Source organism: Urocampus carinirostris, chromosome 2 (assembly GCF_059441175.1).
Source record: "Urocampus carinirostris isolate Australia breed hairy pipefish chromosome 2, RoL_Ucar_1.0, whole genome shotgun sequence".
Classification (NCBI taxonomy): Eukaryota; Metazoa; Chordata; class Actinopteri; order Syngnathiformes; family Syngnathidae; genus Urocampus; species Urocampus carinirostris.
The window spans coordinates 41,937,501-41,953,954 of NC_142350.1; the positions used below are offsets into that span (position 1 = coordinate 41,937,501).

General features: G+C 39.8%; 2 protein-coding genes across 6 annotated transcripts in view; both read right to left on the bottom strand.

Moving 5' to 3' along the window:
* The window catches only part of zhx1 (zinc fingers and homeoboxes 1), a 20,754-nt gene extending 12,053 nt beyond the window's left edge, over nt 1-8,701 (bottom strand). The window contains exons 1-4 of the mRNA XM_088326528.1: nt 8,290-8,701; nt 3,731-4,006; nt 2,461-2,691; nt 1,038-1,249 (exon numbers count right to left, since the gene is read on the bottom strand). Of these exons, the coding sequence (XP_088182654.1) occupies nt 1,038-1,249; nt 2,461-2,691; nt 3,731-3,899 (612 nt within the window). The 5' untranslated portion in view covers nt 3,900-4,006; nt 8,290-8,701. The remainder of the gene's footprint in view (nt 1-1,037; nt 1,250-2,460; nt 2,692-3,730; nt 4,007-8,289) is intronic.
* A 3,918-nt stretch (nt 8,702-12,619) lies between these two features.
* The window catches only part of atad2 (ATPase family AAA domain containing 2), a 35,049-nt gene continuing 31,214 nt past the window's right edge, over nt 12,620-16,454 (bottom strand). For all 5 annotated transcript variants that reach the window (XM_088326530.1, XM_088326531.1, XM_088326533.1 and 2 more), the window contains 5 exons: nt 15,144-15,305; nt 14,608-15,069; nt 14,406-14,530; nt 13,587-13,715; nt 12,620-13,488 (listed from right to left, as the gene is read on the bottom strand). In XM_088326530.1, coding sequence (XP_088182656.1) covers nt 13,456-13,488; nt 13,587-13,715; nt 14,406-14,530; nt 14,608-15,069; nt 15,144-15,305 — 911 coding nt within the window. In that variant the 3' untranslated portion in view covers nt 12,620-13,455. The remainder of the gene's footprint in view (nt 13,489-13,586; nt 13,716-14,405; nt 14,531-14,607; nt 15,070-15,143; nt 15,306-16,454) is intronic.

Consider the following 16,454-nt stretch of genomic DNA (forward strand, 5'->3'; position numbering starts at 1 on the left):
GTACTTAAATTGTCTTGAAATATGATTGTCAGCTTTGTGTTGTAAGGGTTGTCCCTGGGTGCCATTGAAAGGATGCATTTATGCCAGATTGGATTTTTATACTGTATTCTATATAGTGTTAGGAATAGCATGTTACAAAAGAACACGTTCCTGGAATGCATTTACTTTTCTTAGTATCAAGTTCTGTCATGCGTAAATAAAATTAAGAGGATGAACTGTCATCGTAACTGCTTTTCTCATTGAATGCAGGTAATGAATTGCAACGTTTATATGTAGCATACAACCCTTGATACACCATTAATACTAATAATGGGTGGGCATGTTTATATCTAAATACAATAAAACAACTGAGTAGTTATGTTGGCGCCATCTCAAGCACAGACTACAGAGATTATGATCATGTAGATGTTTTCCCTTCCCATATATGCTCTCATCCCAGCCAAATGCACAACTGAAAAAATCAAATCCTCAAATCAGGGTGTCAATTTATATATATGCATTTTGGGTGAGGGGGCATGACTTTTCCAAGAACAACAAACCAACTCGATTAAGGGGGCAAACCCAAGAACAGAATTTACTTCAAAAGTGTGCTGAATTTTGTTCTTTTTATTTGAAAAAATATTTTTGCAATACACCATGTCTGAAGGAATAGCATCTAGGACAGTACCAAGAAATGGTTTGAAGCCAAGGCACAAAATGGATATTGAGTGTCTCGGCAAAGTATTTGTTTGCAAACTCTCAAGATTGCACAAGCAATGAAATATGAAGGCTTTACTGCTATCACAGGTTGGTGTACACATCACATTTTCTTCCATTCATTTTATAATGTAGCTATTTTATTGCATTTATAGGGGTTTGCTTCTCGGCGAGTATGCAGTATATGTTTAACTATATAGTTAATTTCACAGTAACGCTTTATTTATTTGCTGTCAGTGATCTTGGGGATAACTGACTTACATTTTAAATAAAGTAACTAGTAACTGTAACTCATTACTGTTTTACAGTAACACGCCCAAGACTGGTTTTATATATTGTACCTGTGCAAGACCCGGAGGAATAACTGTGGGATTTAAAAAGGATGACTTCTTCGGCTGCTCTAAGGCTTGGCTGAGCAAAAAGTTTCCTGCTCCAAGCTTCATGGAGTCATGAAGCAGCATCTCTACAGAAGGTCCCAGAGGCGCTTCAATTGGCTGATGATCAGCTTCCACGTCGCTGTCCCCGCATCCTTCAAAATACTCAATGGTTTCATCTAAAGATTTAAAGGTATTTTCAAACAAAATTTCTTTTAGTTAGGTACAGAAAATGTCGTGTTTTTCAAAACCATTATGAAAATATGTGGCAAAATATTCCACGCGCCAGGAGACCCGAGAAATGTATCCTCAAAGTTGATCCATCTGGCTTGTTTGCTGTAGAGCTGTGACATCATTGAAAGAAAAATACTTTCAAAATTGTGAATCCCATTAACACATGATGTGAAGCCAGCTCCAAAACAAACAGCAATTGTAGTGAACAGCTCATTTCTGCCTGGAGAAATTTGAACTTTGCCAACTTTGTCGCTGGGGGCCTTGTGACAGTTTTGGCTGAGTGGCGTGCTTTGACTTTCAAAAACTGGGGGGTTAGTTTACCTGCTGCTGTTACAGCATGCTTTCCAAGTTTGCTTTTAAGTAGGCAATTGTGGCTTTTCATTTGTGTTTTTCACCGTGTACATCGCTGTTGGTATAATTTTGTCTAACTAGCTTTTGTCAGCTTTGGGGCTGCCGAGGGCTTTTCTGTTTTCTGTATGGTCCTGTTTGGTGATCGTTGGCTACCCACCCTGTGTTGTTGTGGCCGGCTATTCTGGCGTTAGCGCTGGTTATGTCGTGCACCATGGTTTGTTTATCCCCAGCCAGCTTTGCGTTTATACCGTAGCCGTTGCTGCTGTTGGTTGTTGGTGTTCAGTTATGGCTGCTCACCACATGCTTTTTGATCGGCTAGCCTTCCTTGAGCACCAACTTTGCCATGTCCCTTGGTCTATTCCAGGCCGGCTTTGCGGTTTATCGCCAAAGCCGTTCTTCGTTGTTGGTTTCCGGTTAGCCAGGCTGCTCACTGCACTTTTTTGGGGGGTTCAGCCAGCCTCGCATTTTTTCGCCACGCCAGCCCTTTTTTTTGCTGCTCGCCCTTTGAGGTACCATTACTGCATCTACCTACGACACAATGCCTAGGCATTGTACACAAAAAACTACGAAAACTTCGCTTAAGACACTCATAACTTCTTCGACTATTTAACACATACAGCAAATCAATATGGCTACTGGTTTGCTAGGTTACCGGTGTTCATCCGATTACGTCACAGCTCAGGATGACAAAGACATGCCTTTTTTAAAATGCAATCTCAGAAAATAATTGGAATATAACAATGAAATATGCAAAAAAACATGTACTATTAACTCTAATCATGCAGTGTTAAGACTTTGTGAATACCTTTAAGTGACACGGCGATCCTTTTGGGTTCAGATTTAGTTTTCATTCTCATGATCGGGGTCTTGCTCATAGAGATAGCGCAAACACTTTCTGCATCTGCTCCTATGTCCTCTATCGGGTCACACTGCTGATTTTTGCCCGAATGGTCACTGCCCTGGCTCTCTGGGTTTGAAGTGCTACACTTTACTGATGGAAGGAGTACATCTTTTTCATCCAAGCTGTTGGACTCACCTGTAATGAAAGCAAATCATTATTGAAACAAATTAGGTTTAAAGAAGGTTTTAATATGACTAGACCAGGGGTCAGCAACCTGCAGCTGTGGAGCCGCATGCAACTGAAATTGAAAAAAATGGAGGGAAATCGGTTCCAATTTTCCCTAGGTGTGAATGAGCGAGTGAGTTGTCTGTCTCGGTGTGCCCTGCAACTGGCTGTCAACCAGTTCAAGGTGTCAAGTCAAGTCACATTTATTTATATAGTCCTTAATCACAAAAATGTCTCAAAGGTCGTCCCCTGCCCACTGCTCGAAGATGACTGGGATGGGCTCCAGCACCCCTGCGACCCTAGTAAGGATAAGCGGCACATAAAATGGATGGATGGATGGATGGATGAGGGAAACATTTTTTGGTTTTGCTCTCTCACTGGTACCAAGTTGTTAAAAACACAGAACACAGGGTGTCGCCTCAAACCCAATAAATATATGACGTAAAGTCGTGGCTCACAGATTTGAACCTTGCATGGAGAACTTAGCTGCAATGCAAAACTCGAGCGCATCCCACCTCTCCGTTTTCGTCAATCCCATGTTTCCTGCGTCACAGCTGAGCTGCTCGGAACCAAGCTCCGCACTTTTCAAAAGGGCAGTTTCACAACGTAACCCAGCACTAACCATTTTTTTTCCTAAGTACTCAAAATAAAAATGCCATCAAGCCTATAATTTGATCAAAGCAACAAAACTACATTTCATCAACATAGTAAGAAAGTTAAACTTGAAGCGGTATATTACAATAGAGTACTGTCGTCATATGGTAATCATTCTCCACATGTGCTGCATCTTTTTAACTGTTTTGATATTGCTAGTATAGCTACATACAGCATGTGTTGCAGCTAGTATAAATACCTACACTGTGTGTTGCATTTATTATATGGCTTAAAAAAGGCTTTTGATTTTTTTGCGACTCCCAACTATTTTTGCGGGGTCCGATATGGCTCTTTTAACATTTTGGGCTGCCAACCCGTGGACTTAAGAGAGAAGAGTAGGCTTAAACACATTTACCAGTATTTGGTGGTGTAGGGACAACCACAATTTGATCAGGCTCCACAGCTGTTTTGATCTCATCAACTGGTCCCTCAGCCTCTATTTCCATTTTCTTTTCAGCTTTGGCCTCAGACTCATCAGAGGCTAACACCATGCAAGGCGTGGTCGACTTTCGACGGCTCGACATAGTCAAAATGTGGAACTTTTACTCAGTGTAAAGACAGCCTGAGACAGAAGAATCGAGGATCACATGTCTCAAGTGGCTATGCTCACATCGCAGGACTCTGCAAAATTCTGGAGGAAGAAACAGAAAGGGATAGGTAAGTACTGATGCCTGGTATCAACATTAATGCCAATACCAGCCTTTTGTAAGGGACATTGTGTATTTTTCAGTGGTGAGCCATCAGGGCCTGCAAGGCCATCTCTGCTGAGAAATATCAACTCATCATGTTATTACTGTGTTTACTATGTTATTACCAGGGTTATTATTGTAAGATGGGCTAAAAAGACTTAGTCAAGCATTGAAAAAAATAATTTTATTAACAAAATACCATTGCCACAGTACTTAGGTGCGGTTTGGTCATTTTTGAGTTTTACCAGTTAGCATTCTTCCTTGAGCTTTGTAGCACTTGCTTCAGTTGAACTACACAATACAGCGACATCTAATGGTCAAACATTACACAGTATGCTCTTCAGGGAGGGGTCTCAAACTAAATCTTGTTAAAGGGCCTCCAGAGCTAGGATCTGAGTGAGGTTGGGCCGAATCAGGTTTTACACAAGAAAGCCTCTGATAAAAATGTTTCCACTGGTCCCCAATATCCTTTAAAAAATAATACACAATAATATCTAAAAATAAAAAATAAATCATCAAAGATTGGCATGAAACTATATTAATTGGTAGTAAAATGATAATTTACGTGGGCTGTATAAAAATTAAAAAGATGGTGTGTATTATCCGACCCCTCGATGTCGATGTATTGTCGTATGCAATTGAAAACGAATACTGTTAAGAACAAGCAACAATACGTACTATGAGTCAAGGTGACAAAACTGCACCATTTTTCTTGTAATTTTTTGGGCTATCCTTTCACAAGATTTTTGTTTTTTGGGTACTCGTAGAAGCAAGATGGCAGACAATGATGTCAGCTCCCGCTATGTGAGACTACTGTAACGCTAAATAAGTAGAAATATCTCTACCTACAAGTATTCTTTTAAAAAGGCACTTTTTATAATAGTTGGAGTATTGTTGCTTATCATTTAAGTCAATATAGTTATTTTTTAATGAATGAAATTTTTTTACCACTAGGAGGTGCTAAATAATACACAGTGTCCCTTTAGGTAAAATAATAAGTTAAAAATGCATGGTATTTTCTCTTAAGAATATCAACACTCGGATGTGTTTAGTAATGCAACTGTCCCTTAAACTTTCATATTAAGCCTCAAATTATCATCGTGGGTTGCAATCGGTCCCCGGGCTGCAAGTTTTTGACCCTTGCTTTAAGGTAATATAACCAATAACCCTAAATCTTGACTTCATCAGTCATTCTGGGTGATTCCAAAATAAATATATTTTGATAACTGTCCCAGACAACACTCACTTTTAAATCAATTCTAACCAACTGATTAATTGGTTTATTCTTATTTTAATTATTTGTGTTTTTTGTTTTACTTCATGTAGAATTAAAAAAAAAAAGCTATTTAAGAACAGTAAACTGTTTTCACCAGAGCTTTCCTTGTGGAAAACCCGATTTTGGTCCAACCTTACCTGGACCCTAGCTCCTAGCGCCAGTTAAATTGAGTTTGAGACCTCTGTCTTAATCTGTAGGAGTGCCTTGTTCAATTATCTGATTGAGGCATGTGGGATTTCAGAAAAATAAGGTGGATCAAGACCATTTGAAGAACTTATAAATCAATCTTAAAAGAAGGTCTTCTGTACATGCACTAGTGCTTTTTCTGATGAACTTCACCTAAATCGATGCAAACCTTCAACTCAGCTGATCTCAGTTCAGATTCTACCTTGTGTTCAGTACTACTGTCCGCAAGCTGTATCAGGACCGCCAACGGGTTTAATACGGCCTGCGAAATGATCAGGGTTGGGTAGGGTTACTTTAACTGGATTACTTTCAATTACACCAATACCAAATATGCTAATAAAAGACAAAAGAAACTAAATAAGAATGAAATTATGACTCACAACACGTGGTAAGCTTTCTCTCCTGGCTTTGATCTCCGGCAAAACTAACATAAAATGCGACAGAAACAAAATGAAAACAAATCCATACAGCTTGCCAACATCATTTTTGCCGTTCCATGTATTCCAAGCCTGCACAAAATTTAGTAATTTTATTCATATTTAGTTTAGTAATTGAAAGTAATCCAGTTAAAGTAACCCTACCCAACCCAGGAAATGATACTGAGAGAAGCATATGATAAAAACAAGCCGCTTTCAGTCAATGACCTGCAGTTGTTAATATGTACACTGGATGTCCAATACCATGCGCGACTACTCCCATTGTAGTCCTATATGCTGACTACCATTTATCAAACAGAGACATTTGGGCAAATGCCCATTCATGTGTTGTTTGATTTAAAACAGAACTCTTTGTTTAAATCATTGTGATTGCACTCACTCACTTGTTTTTTTTTGCCTTTGTCACTCCAATAAAAAACATTGATTTTTAATTGTGCTCATGGCTTAAATTAAAATAGTGGACTACATTTTTCTGTAAATGCTTTTTGTGTCAATATATTAAATCTTATGCAATACAACACTAGCCGGAGCAGCCCTATTGCATTGAGTTTTGCAATGCAAATGATAAAATTTAATGCGTGAAAAAGGGAGATGTTACTTTGCTATTACTTTTAATGAAAGTTATATATTCGGAAATTTGGTGAGTTTCAACACCAATTAGATGAACTGGTTTCTTTATAAACAACTAGACAATGAAAAACAACTTGTGCAAGTAAATGAAAACACGAAGCAAAATGAATTGGCTTGTTATCAATTTTCCACATGATTGAGACCGGGTAGAAACATATGTTGGCCTGGAGAGGAATGGGCCCCACTGGGCTGTACTTGCCCAAGACACACCACAGGAAATGTTGCCCCTACGACACTAATGGCTTAGGGATCCAACCAACCAACAGATTTAAAACTTTCGGCATAAACAAAAAAATAAAATACATTAGCCTTTTTCAAGCCAATGTGGTCCCCTGCTCTTGGTGATCCTCATCAATGCAAATTTATTAAACTAAAGTGGAACCTCGGTTTTCGAACGCCTATCAGTTCGAACAAATCGGTTCTCGACCAAAAATGGAGATATTCTTTCTTCGCTTTTCATTAAAAAAATCAGAGTTCGAACGCTGGTACGCTAGGGTGCGATGCTGAGCGGCATACGGGTGTAGATCGTGTAGATTGCCCCCACCCCTCGTGGAGAACTGTTATGACGTGCGCGCGCACTTCTTTCTGCTTTCGCTTTTAATATCAGTGAACGGAGTGTTTTAGCCCCTAATTATGCCTCCGAAGAAGATCGGTGCAAGCAGCAAAGTTGCTACAGGTGAAAAAAGAAGAGTAGTGCGTACAACTATTGCATTTAAGAAAGAAATAATAGCAAAATATGAAGAAGGTGTGCGAGTTTCCCTTCTTTCGAGGGAATAGAGCATGGCTTCTGCAGACCACCACAAAGGTAAGAAATCGTATTCATAATTCTTTTCTTTATCCTTTAACCGCTCACCACTTATTGTGGAGACCCGGGTGCTAAATGACGTGTAAATGACCTGATTTTTTTATTTTTACACGTTCATGTTATCTTTCGTACGGAAGATTACGCTAACGCGAACGTACAATTAGCCTGGGTTAGCTTCATGTTTACGTTCATGGTAAACATTCAGGTTGTTGGAACGGATTAAAACGATTATACATAACTTTTAATGGGAAAAACGATTTCAGTGATCGAAGAAACCGGTTTTCGAACAGAGTTCTGGAACGGATTATGGTCAAGAACCGAGGTTCCACTGTAGTATTTAAAAGATGCAGATGTCAGTTCATGTATTTTTAATAATTCAACCATTAGGCGGCGTTAAATAATACATACTGTCTCTTTACGACGTGTAATGAAATGTTACAAGTTGATGAAGCATTACTTAATGAAACAATATTAATATAGTCCACTAATGTGACTAATGACTGAGAATTCAAGCAGTCTTGTGTTTCATGAAAATCTTTTGACTGTTTCTAACAGCTACCATTATTTTAAATACTAGAGCCCAAATTGTGCAAAATGGTCTCAATGGCAATTTGGCAGTTCCACAACAGTAACGGGATGTCGATAGTGCTGTATCCAGTGTTATAAACAGGTGGACAGGTCTGAGCTAACTTCTAAATGCCGTATATTAACGTTAACTCCGCCTGAAACCATCATTAATTCAGTCACTTTGATGTGAGTTATTATTAAGTTTTAGGGGGGGAATAACTAAATGAAAAATAGGGTGTCTGGACTGAGGCATGTGTACAAGGGCGGCCAACTAGCTAGTGCTAGCATTAATGAAATGCTGTACATGTCTGCCGGCTCACTTACTGCAACTAAATAAGCGTGTGCGAGCGCAGTGTAGCTGCCAGGCTGGCGAGGCGAGGAAAAAAAATCCTGGGAGTCCCCTGAAAAAAAAAAGCTTTTCGGCGTCTGTCTGGCGACAAAAAGCCGAGCCGAGGCGCACTGGTGACGGGGACGTACACCGGGAGCGTCGGTCGGTTTCCCGAAGCTGACAGCGGGAGGTACCGGACAAACGGACCGGTAGAGCAGCTATGACTCCCGCCTGCAGATGTTGGAAACACCGGACATCTCACCCTCTTCCGAACAGGTTACTGGAAATCTTCGTGGGAGACTCCATTTAAAATATTATATATTTTTTTTAAAGGCGTTCACTGGAGCTGGGTTGTACACGGATCTAATTCTGCATTTTAACAGCGTTTTTTTTCATCTAACAATGATCAGCGTCATTATTCTGATACGGCGTGACGTCATTCCTCAGCGACTTTTGGTGTTAAGAAATTAATCTTGCACAAAATAAATTATTATTTTTATAAAAATGCTGTTTTGTTGAGTTGTTGGGATCCCCAAAGACACGTTTTTATTTTAAAAACTGCATACCTGAGGACTTTTACTTCCCGGTTGCCGTTGCCAAATTGTCCTTACATGACCTATCGGGGTAGCATGAGAAGCCACTTGAGGCCAAAACTGACATTGCACTAAATAAAAAGAACCGGATTGCTTTTACATAACATTTTTAATTGTACAAAGCTCAATTGCCAACCAAAGCTTTAAAATATGTTTGATTTTTTTATATGAATGTTTTTCTGGCAAACATAGGTTATTCCATATCATCAGTTTGTGCGCATTTACCGGGAGGTCTCCATACATGTCAAGTTAAATTTATACCTTTTACTCCGTATTTTATACTTTTAAGATCATTTTTAACTGTGAACACTGTATACAAAAATAATTGTTGCCTGTTATAAAATGTGATCAGTAACATAATCCAAGTACAGTACCACAATACTTAAGTAATGTAACTTTATTACTTTTGGATTATTCCAATACCAAACCTGCTAATAAAAAAATAAAAACTTATATAATTACAACACTTTGTTTAAAGAGACAGTATGGCCGCTATTGGTGTGTGTGAGAGTGTGCGTGAATGGGTAAGTGTGAAGCACATTGTAAAGCGCTTTGGGAGGTCTTCGTTGACTTGAAAAGCGCTATATAAATGCAGACCATTTATTTAGTGCGTCCTAGTCCTACTGGTACAAAAAACGGTTCATTCAGTTGGGGAAAAAGGTAATAATTTAAATACTAGGCTAAAGACATGAATTATCATACCACCATTAAAATTGAAATCATAATTCGAGAAATTTGTATCTCTTTTACACCATGGAATCCCCAATTATGCCAGCGCCACGTATCACTGGTCCTCGCTCGTACCAGACAACACAGTGCCATCTAGTGGTCAATTTAACACATTGGGCTTTCAATCATGTTTACTGCACTTAGAAAAAAAGTGAGGAAACCAGGATCAGGTAGTTTGCTTGTAGTCGGACTTGAAGTGCTCTAATTTTAACCAAAATGTATATTGTATTGAGCAAAGTAAAACTTCACATTAAGAACCAATATTTTTCTAAACACACAAAGCGTTCACTTTCTAAATTTCCAACAAACTCTGGGATGTCTTGTCATCTCTCTGTCTCTAGTGTTAGTGATTGGGATTAGGATAGACACATTATCATTAGAGCATTATGTATATGAAAATGTAAAACAGATGTTAAAAAGTGCATAAAGTGGAGGAATGGATTCTTGAAAGGGTGCAGAGGAAAGTGACACACGCCCCCAGCATTAAATTGTATTAATCATTTCAAGATATTTCATGTGTGTTTGTTGACGTCTCGTTAGTTACACTTCAAATATATGAGTCTTTTCTGTTAGTTTTGAAAATGTTTTGGTCATATAGTTTTGTCCTCAGGCACCTGGGACAGCTGTGTGGGGACCTGAGAGTGAGCGCACTGGTGTATGACAGGAATGAGGCGTAAGACAGAGGGATGGACTGTCAAATTTTCAACAAAAGAGAAAACATTTCGCCAAATGTTTTCAACATGTTGAAAATGATTTCTATAAAGGTGCAAATGCCCCATACTTTCCTGTTCTATTATATTCCCCCAAAATTTAGATGCAAAGTCGTTTTAGTAACGTTTTGAGCAAGGGGGATATCTCACGCCCTGCATTTGTCAGCAAATCGAACGCGTACCAGTTTCGGAGAACTGGGAAGCATCCAGACTTTTTACCCTTTAGATAAGCACCGGTGTATGGGGATACTCCATTTACAATATAGTGGTACAGATCCTGTGGACTTAAGTCAGACAGACTGGACGATTCGTTTAGATGTGTGAATATGTCAGGAGAAAGACTGTATCACTTCCTAGCCTTGCTAATGCTATCCTCCGTTTATCGAACTCTTTCGGACAGATGCACAATATTTGTTTGACTAGTCATTGCCAATAGTATTGAAGTATAGCCTTTTGCCTCATCCACCATTTACAACCGGTGACTACCGTCTTGTCATGGTGTCGTCACGTGGTTAGGTCACGTCAGCAAAGGGTTTATAAACATCCATTATCTGCACCGCTTATCCTCATTAGGATCGCTGGGGTGCTGGAGCCCATCCTAGCTATCTTCGGGCAGTGGGCAGGGGACACCCTCAACTGGTTGCCAGCCAGTTGCAGGGCATACAGAGACAACTCACTCGCTCATTTACACATGGGGACAATTTGGACAATTAACCTGACATGTTTTTGGAATGTGGGAGGAAACCAGAGTGCCCAAAGGGAACTCACGCAAGCACGGGGAGAACATACAAACTACACACAGGAAGGCTGGTTCTAAACACCGAACTGCCATGTCGCATGGTTTATATACAGTGAGAGTAAAAAATAGTTGACCCCTTATTGATGTTGTTGGTTGGCCCACTAATGAAGACATTATTCTCTTTTTTTTCGATGATAGATCCATTCTACATGGAGACATAAAATCAAAAAGGAAAACCAGAAAATAATTTTTAATAATATATTTTTATATCATTGATGGAAATAAGCCAAAAATACTAAATACTTGGTGAACAAGCCTTTTTAGCAAGCACAGTAGTCAGACGTTTGTAGAAGTTAGCCACAAGGTCAGCACACATGCCAAGGGGTGTTTTGGCCCACTTTTCTTTGCAGATCCCTTCTAAATCATTAAGGTTGGTTGGTGGGCTGTCGGTACCCAACAAAGACACTCAGCTCCCTCCATAGATTTTCAATTGGATTAAAGTCCGGAGACTGGCTGGGCCACCCCATGACCTTAATGTGGTATTATTGACCCACTCATTGGTTGCCTTTCCTGTATGCTTCGGGTCGTTGTCATGTTGGGAGACCCAACCACGGCCCATTTTCAGATTCCTGGCAGATGGGAGGAGGTTGTTCATCGGAACTGCATAGTACATGGCTCCATCCATCTTATACGGCGAATAAGCCATTTACCTTTGGCAGAGAAACACCCCAAGAGCATGTAAGAGGGTGGGGCACAGTGTTCTTGGGTCATAGGCAGCATTTTTCTTCCTCTTCACATGACGGGTTGAGACTAAATAGTTGAATTTTGGTCTGACCACAGAACCTTCTCCCAATCACTTTATGCATCTTTGTAGTTGTCATTGGCATAGTTCAGGTGGGCTGCCACATGTGCCTTCTTGGGCACGGGTACCTTTCGGGCACAGCAGGATTTGAGTCCATTGCTGCGCAAACTGTTGACAATAGTCTTCCTGTTGACTGGTCCAAGCTGCCTTGAGGTCATTCACTAATTATTGTTGAGTGGTTGCAGAATGATTTCCCACAGTTTAATGATCGTTGCCACCCGACAAGGACAAATCTCAGTTGGAGCACCAGACTAAGGTCTACTGATGGTCATGTTATACTTTTTAAATTTTCTGACAATTGCACCAATGGTTGTGGCTTGAATTCATAGTATCTTGATATTGTTTTTGTAGCCCATTCCAGATTTGTGCCGGTCAAAAATCCTGTCTCTGAGAGTTCTTTGGTCTTACACCCATGTTGAAGAGTTTGGAATCAGTCTGATTGTCTGAGAAAAACGTCATATTAAGAACCCAATAATGTTTTAAAACAACACAGGTGATTGGTAAGTGCATGTGTCTTGAATTTAGTAATTAGTTGATTGGGAGTGTCTAACTGGTCTGTGGAAGCCAGAATTCTTTATACATATTATAGGATCAAATAGTTATTTCCCTCAATGAAATTAGAATTAAAATATTCTTTCATTTTACATCTGTACAATGCGATATTTACTTGCTCTAATTTAAAAAATACACACATTTTTAAAGATAACAGCCTTTATTTAAATACAAAACAGTTAATACAAAAACTCTAGATTTATGCACACAAAAATTACAAATGACAGAGTGGTTTATGGCAGGGGTCGGGAACCTTATTGACCCAAAGAGCAAAAATGTTTTGATTTCCTTTTTTTGGGGAGAGAGCCTCACCATATATTTTAGACAAAATTCAACAAAACCGCCAATCTTCCTCTCCAGACAAAAGCTAATTTTTAGGCACTTTTATTTCACTTTTTGCTGATTTGATAAAAAATATGAAATAATAACAGCAAAGCCTGTGTCCTAAATCAATATACCACTTTTAAAATTTGTCTAACTACTGCAGTTACTTAAGAATGCTGAGGCTCATTTTGACTGTCATTTTAGTCCTAAATCATGGTTTCAAAACAAGGGGCAAGCAAAGTTCTTTTGTCAAAATGTCACATAATACTGCAAACGAGGATACCAATGTATTAACCTTCAGTGCAGACACGCTAGGCGAGAGAAAGAAGTGCGTGTGGCGTATATAGCTCTGCCCATTCCTACCGCCCACCAAAGCATTGCTCAAATGCTCTGGGTGCTTTGCTTGAGTTTTTGGGTGTTGAGGTTTTTTTCTGTATTGTCCCAGCTCCGCATATGCTCCGTTCAGCTTAGCATGTAACAATACAGTAAATAATTGCGCAACTCTATTTTATCTCCGAGCCAGATGTACTAATGAAAAGAACTATATATTGCCTGTGAGCCATAGGTGCCCGACCCCTTGTTTGTGGTTTTGAAGGACAGTGCCATAACCCATTTGAATAATTTGAAAACATCACATACTGTCCTCAGGATTGTCAACAAAAGTCATCTATTTCTTTCTCCAACTCCTAGCAAGAGAAAATGTCAAAAGGAAGCAGAATTAGTCATAACTATAACAGAAATAGATCACAAAGCCATTAGTTCCTAATACCAATCATAAACGAACCTCTATTAATGCAGCTTTGTGACGGTCTCGTCTGTGTCTGTAAACAGTTTGAGAGAGGATAGCGTAAAGTTTCTCCAACTTGTGCACTTCATACCCTTCGGTCTTTGTCACAACTCTTTCCAATAGCACCTAAAAAAAAAAAAAAAAAAATACAGGAAATGTTGCTCAAGTACTCAAGAGAGGATCAGCTTTTTATGTGTTAAACCAGTGGTTGACAATCACTGGGCTGCAGAGCCAACAATGGGTCGTAGGTCGGTTGGGACCGGGCTGCACAAAAAGAAAACTTTGGCTTTTTTGCAAACATTTTTGTTTGGGTACCCATTACAATGAGGTATTACAGTGGTATATCACATAATTTAGCAATTATTAATCTCATTTGCTCAGCATTAGATCCAATGGGAATCAAACTGGGGTGCGGTGGTGAAAGTGCCAAATCCTAATGACTAGGCCACTAGGATTGTAGATGACAAAGTAAATGGCATTTGATTTTATTATCACACCATTTTTTTTTATTCACGGTGCCACATTGTACAACGTTGGAATGGAGTTTTATGGGAAAGTGTTGAGCCAAACAACTTTGTACAACGTGGTACCATGAGTAAAAGTGTGAAATCTATAGCCTTTTCATCAGTCATCCTTGTTGGTGTAGTGATTACACAGTGGATTTGGGCTAATTACTATTGTTATTACTACTGTTATTACTGGGCTGGATCACGAGAATATAGTTGGACAATAAACCGGTCCGTTGTACAGAAAATATCGCCAACCACTGTGTTAAACGAAGAAAATTCAAGTGCCACGGGGAACTGATCATCCTACTTCCAACTTGTCCATGTCCACTACCAGTGTAGCGTTTCTCTGGTCAAAGCTCTGCAGAGCTCTAGCCAAGTCAAACTGCTCCTGCTGATTCCTTGATGGCCAGGTCATGCACCTGAAGCTTCCTTCTACAAAATATAACAAGGAAAAGCATTAACAAACCTTGGAGTAAAGATAGAAAAAAAGCCTTCTGTGAAAACCAGACCTGTGCCAAAGTCATTATCTCCTCTGCTACCATTGTCCATGGCAACCTCTATTGGTTGATGCCTGTGTGTTCCAAACCTGCTACAGTTTTCATGTGGCACGTTTTGACCAGCACTTGTGTCTAAAAGTTGCAGGCTATGCGTTTCATGGCTTCTTGAACTGTGGCCACCGTTGACTGTTTTCAGTAATTCATCTAGATCTGATTGATCTTTGTGTGCAATTTTGATTTTTGTTTGGTCATCAGCATCCAGTTTGTTATTTTCATTCAAATCAGTTTTACCAACCACTTTAACCTCTCTCTTTTTTTCAACAAGCTCTGTAGTCATTCCTTTCTCTAGCTCAGTTTCTTCATCATCCGTATCAAAGTGCATATAGTCTTTAGAGGTGTGAGAAGTTGAAGAAGACGCCTTCTTTGAATAGAAGCCAGAGGACCAGCGGCTCTTACGACGTCGCTTTCTCTGCACTGTAGGTTCAAGATATAGTTAGGATTAGGTACTAAGACTTATTGTAAAAATTAATTTTCAAAAATAACCTCACCTGTGTTTTTATGCAAACTTCTACTTGGACTCAGAAATGTTGTGGCTTTGGTCAGCTCTATTTGGGAAGTCTTTTCAGCCATTTGACCTGCATCGATCAGAGGTTCGGCCTGCGTGGGGGCTCCATTGTAAGAAGAGGGCACATGTTGTGTTGTTAGGAACCCTGAAAACAAAAGACAGAATGATTGAGGTGAAATCTGTCACGATCTAGAACAACACCTTTTACCCAAAGGTCGCAAACAGAGTACCCAGCACTCAGATTGTCAAGTCATTGCCATTTCCATGCCACTTTCATCATGTAGTCTGTTATGTCACGTTTGGTTTTTGTTTCAGGTTTGGACACTTTTCGAGTCGTTTTAAGACTTGGTTTGTTTTTGTTTGTTGTTCCTGGTTTTTGTGACTAAATACTATCCTTTGTTAAGCACACCTTCCTCCAATCCGGCTTTTCCACTTTTGGGTCAACCTCTGCAAAATGTGACAAAAATGACCCGACAACCAGCGGACTACCTCCTCTGTTCTTTTTTGGCTTTAAAAGACTGTATCCCGCACCCAGTTCTCTTTCCTGGAGGCGAGGAAAAGGTCCCTCGGACGCTTTAGTTTCTTTTCCCAGCAGCGAGAGGGTACCTTGGCCTTTGTCAGCCAGCCATTGACTGCCAAAGTCCCGGTGGAGAGTAGTCCTTGGTTGCATTTGGCCCAGTTCCGACAGGACAGCCACCCCATGTTCCCTTAAAGGCCTGTTTGCTTCATCCGCCGTGATTTTTGTTTTTGAGTTTTTTGGTCCGTCTGGCATCCAGCCCTTGAGGGGAGGTAACGTCACAATCTGGTATGCCACCTTCCCCCAGAGGGCGCCAACCGGGTTCTGAACTGGACACACCTGAGCCCAATCACCACACACATGTCACTAATTAAACCAAGCCTTTACAATCCTTTGTTGAGCACACCAGCCTCCTGCATCACTGCATTTGAGTCCACCTCCGCAAAACATGACAAAGAACTCCACTCCGATTAAATGTAACATTAGTAAAAATCAGTCGTCATTTTAGTCTGGCATGTACAAATTTTATACCTGTCAACATATTCGTTTTCCCCGTAATGAGTGATTTTTCATCATTTAAAATTGTGCATGCCAATAATTGTAGGGGATTTTTTTTTCTTTCTTTCGGCAAGTTTTTTTTTACCCATCTGGTCTTGTTTATTTGAGCTCCTATCTGGATCGTCTCGGTCACTGGTAACAGAGGACATCATTGTAGATTGCTAATATTGTCGCGGTACACTAGAAAATGTCATCCTTGATTAAACCTATTCGGTCAAA